Source organism: Cajanus cajan, chromosome 9 (genome assembly GCF_000230855.2).
Source record: "Cajanus cajan strain Asha chromosome 9, NIPB_CcT2T_4, whole genome shotgun sequence".
NCBI lineage: Eukaryota > Viridiplantae > Streptophyta > Magnoliopsida > Fabales > Fabaceae > Cajanus > Cajanus cajan.
This window is the reverse complement of record NC_138525.1, coordinates 53945602-53948017: the sequence shown is the minus strand read 5'-3', so window position 1 is coordinate 53948017 and position 2416 is coordinate 53945602. Positions and strand designations below refer to the sequence as shown.

General features: G+C 37.2%; 1 protein-coding gene across 1 annotated transcript; it reads left to right on the top strand.

The window, feature by feature from the left end:
- The first annotated feature begins 303 nt into the window (after positions 1–303).
- LOC109805095 (7-deoxyloganetin glucosyltransferase) lies at positions 304–2205 on the top strand. Its single transcript, XM_020367056.3, has 2 exons — positions 304–885; positions 1114–2205. Exons 1-2 carry the CDS (start codon positions 375–377, stop codon positions 2052–2054), a joined length of 1452 nt encoding a protein of 483 aa, XP_020222645.1. The 5' UTR covers positions 304–374; the 3' UTR covers positions 2055–2205.
- The last annotated feature ends 211 nt before the right edge of the window (positions 2206–2416 follow it).

Genomic DNA, 2416 nt, shown 5'->3' with positions numbered 1-2416 from the left:
CACAATAAACTTCTTCAAATTATGTGCATAACTTGTTATTCCATAGCTTTATTTAGGCTTATCTCAATCATTTAAAATATTAAAAAAGTTATAAAATAAGTGAGATATTATTTACTAAAACAAATGTTGAAAATATGTGAAGAACTAAAAGCTTATAATTGTAATGTGAAAGTGTAATTTGAAGCCGCCCTTATGTTATTGTTTGAGCTATTTAAATGATTAGCCTTTTAAAGTGATAGGCAGCAAAAGTTGACATTAATTTGAAAATAAACACCGCCACGGAGCCATTTCCTTATAAATAGAGGGGTTGAAGCCACCACTTGTATCTTCTTCCTAAGTAACAAGTGCAATCCAAGAGATAATAACAAACAAACATGGGTTCCTTGAGCACAATGAAAAAGCCACATGCCGTGTGCATACCGTACCCAGCACAAGGCCACATAAACCCAATGCTAAAGCTAGCAAAACTCCTTCACTTGAGAGGCTTCCACATCACCTTCGTTAACACCGAGTACAACCACAAACGCCTTCTCAAGGCAAGAGGTCCTCATTCCCTCGATGGCCTCTCTTCCTTTCGCTTTGAAACCATCCCCGATGGCCTACCTGAATCCGATGTCGATGCCACACAGGATATAGCTTCCCTCTGTGACTCCACTAGAACAACTTGCTCCCCTCACTTCAAAAACCTCCTTAGAAAAATCAATGCTTATTCAGATGCCCCTCCTGTCTCTTGCATACTTTCTGATGGTGTCATGAGCTTCACACTTGATGCTGCTCAGGAACTGGGTGTCCCAGAGGTGCTGTTTTGGACCACTAGTGCATGTGGCTTCATGTGTTACGTCCAATACCAACAACTCGTTCAAAAGGGCCTAACACCCCTCAAAGGTAATTTTTCATGTTGGTTTCCTACATTCTACTCTATATGTTAGACAAGTCTAGAAAAAGTCTAGTTCATATGATTTTTTATGCTAGCTAATAATATATAATAATAGATTCTATTTTGTCTTGTGATGGATATTTTAGACACAGAGACTAATCTAGTTAATATATATATATAGTTTATATGAGTTTAATTTAATTAGTTGAATTAACTTTTTTGTGATTGATATGCAGACTCGAGTTATCTCACGAATGGGTATTTGGAGACTACCATTGATTGGATACCAGGTATCAAGGAAATTCGATTGAGGGATATTCCGAGTTTCGTTAGAACCACAGATTCAGATGATCTTATGATTGACTTCATACTAGGGGAGTGTAGGAGAGCTCAAAGAGCTTCTGCAATACTTTTGAACACGTTTGATGACTTAGAGCATGACGTGTTGGAAGGGTTATCATCCATTTTGCCTCCTGTTTATTCCATAGGTCCTTTGAATTTGCTCGTGAAGGATGCTGATGATAAGGAGTTGAACGCAATTGGGTCCAATCTTTGGAAGGAGGAGTTTGAGTGTGTGGAGTGGCTTGACACCAAAGAGCCCAATAGTGTTGTTTACGTGAATTTTGGAAGCATCACGGTTATGACGAGTGAGCAATTGATTGAATTTGCATGGGGACTTGCTAATAGCAACAAGACCTTTTTGTGGGTCATAAGACCAGATCTTGTGGCGGGTGAAAACGCTGTTGTACCTCAAGAGTTTGTGGAACAGACAAAAAACAGAGGCATGTTATCTAGTTGGTGTCCTCAAGAGCAAGTCCTGGCACATCCCGCGATTGGAGGGTTTTTGACACACAGTGGTTGGAATTCAACGTTGGAAAGTGTGTGTGGAGGTGTTCCTATGATATGTTGGCCTTTCTTTGCTGAGCAACAAACCAATTGTCGGTTCAGTTGCAATGAATGGGGTATTGGATTGGAGATTGAAGATGTTAAGAGGGACAAAATAGAAAGCCTCGTGAGGGAGTTGATGGACGGTGAAAAGGGTAAAGAGATGAAGGACAAAGCTTTGCAATGGAAGGAATTGGCAAAAGCTGCTGCTTCTTGCCCTCATGGATCTTCGTTTCTTAATTTAGACAACATGGTTCGTCAAGTTCTTATGGGTCAAAATGCTAAAAAGTAGTCTGCAAAACTTCAACTCTTTTTACCTTCTCCGTTGTTATGTGAATGTTCTTCTACCAAATAATTATTTCTTTCTTGCCAATAAACCGTCACAACTTGTAATTTGTTTGTTCGTTTCCAATTAATGATGATGTTAATTTAATTATGAGAAATAGTGGATGTATACCTCTCTTTTTTTCTTCTTTTTTTCTTTTTATAGATGAAATGAGGAGAAAAGTAAAAAAGACAAGGGACAAGTTATAATTAAATTAAAAAAATTATTTATGTGAAATTGAATAAATTAAATATCAGCTATTTGATTTTATTATAAATAATCAAAACTAAAAATAAAAATATAATTTTTAAATAAACAAACATATCACA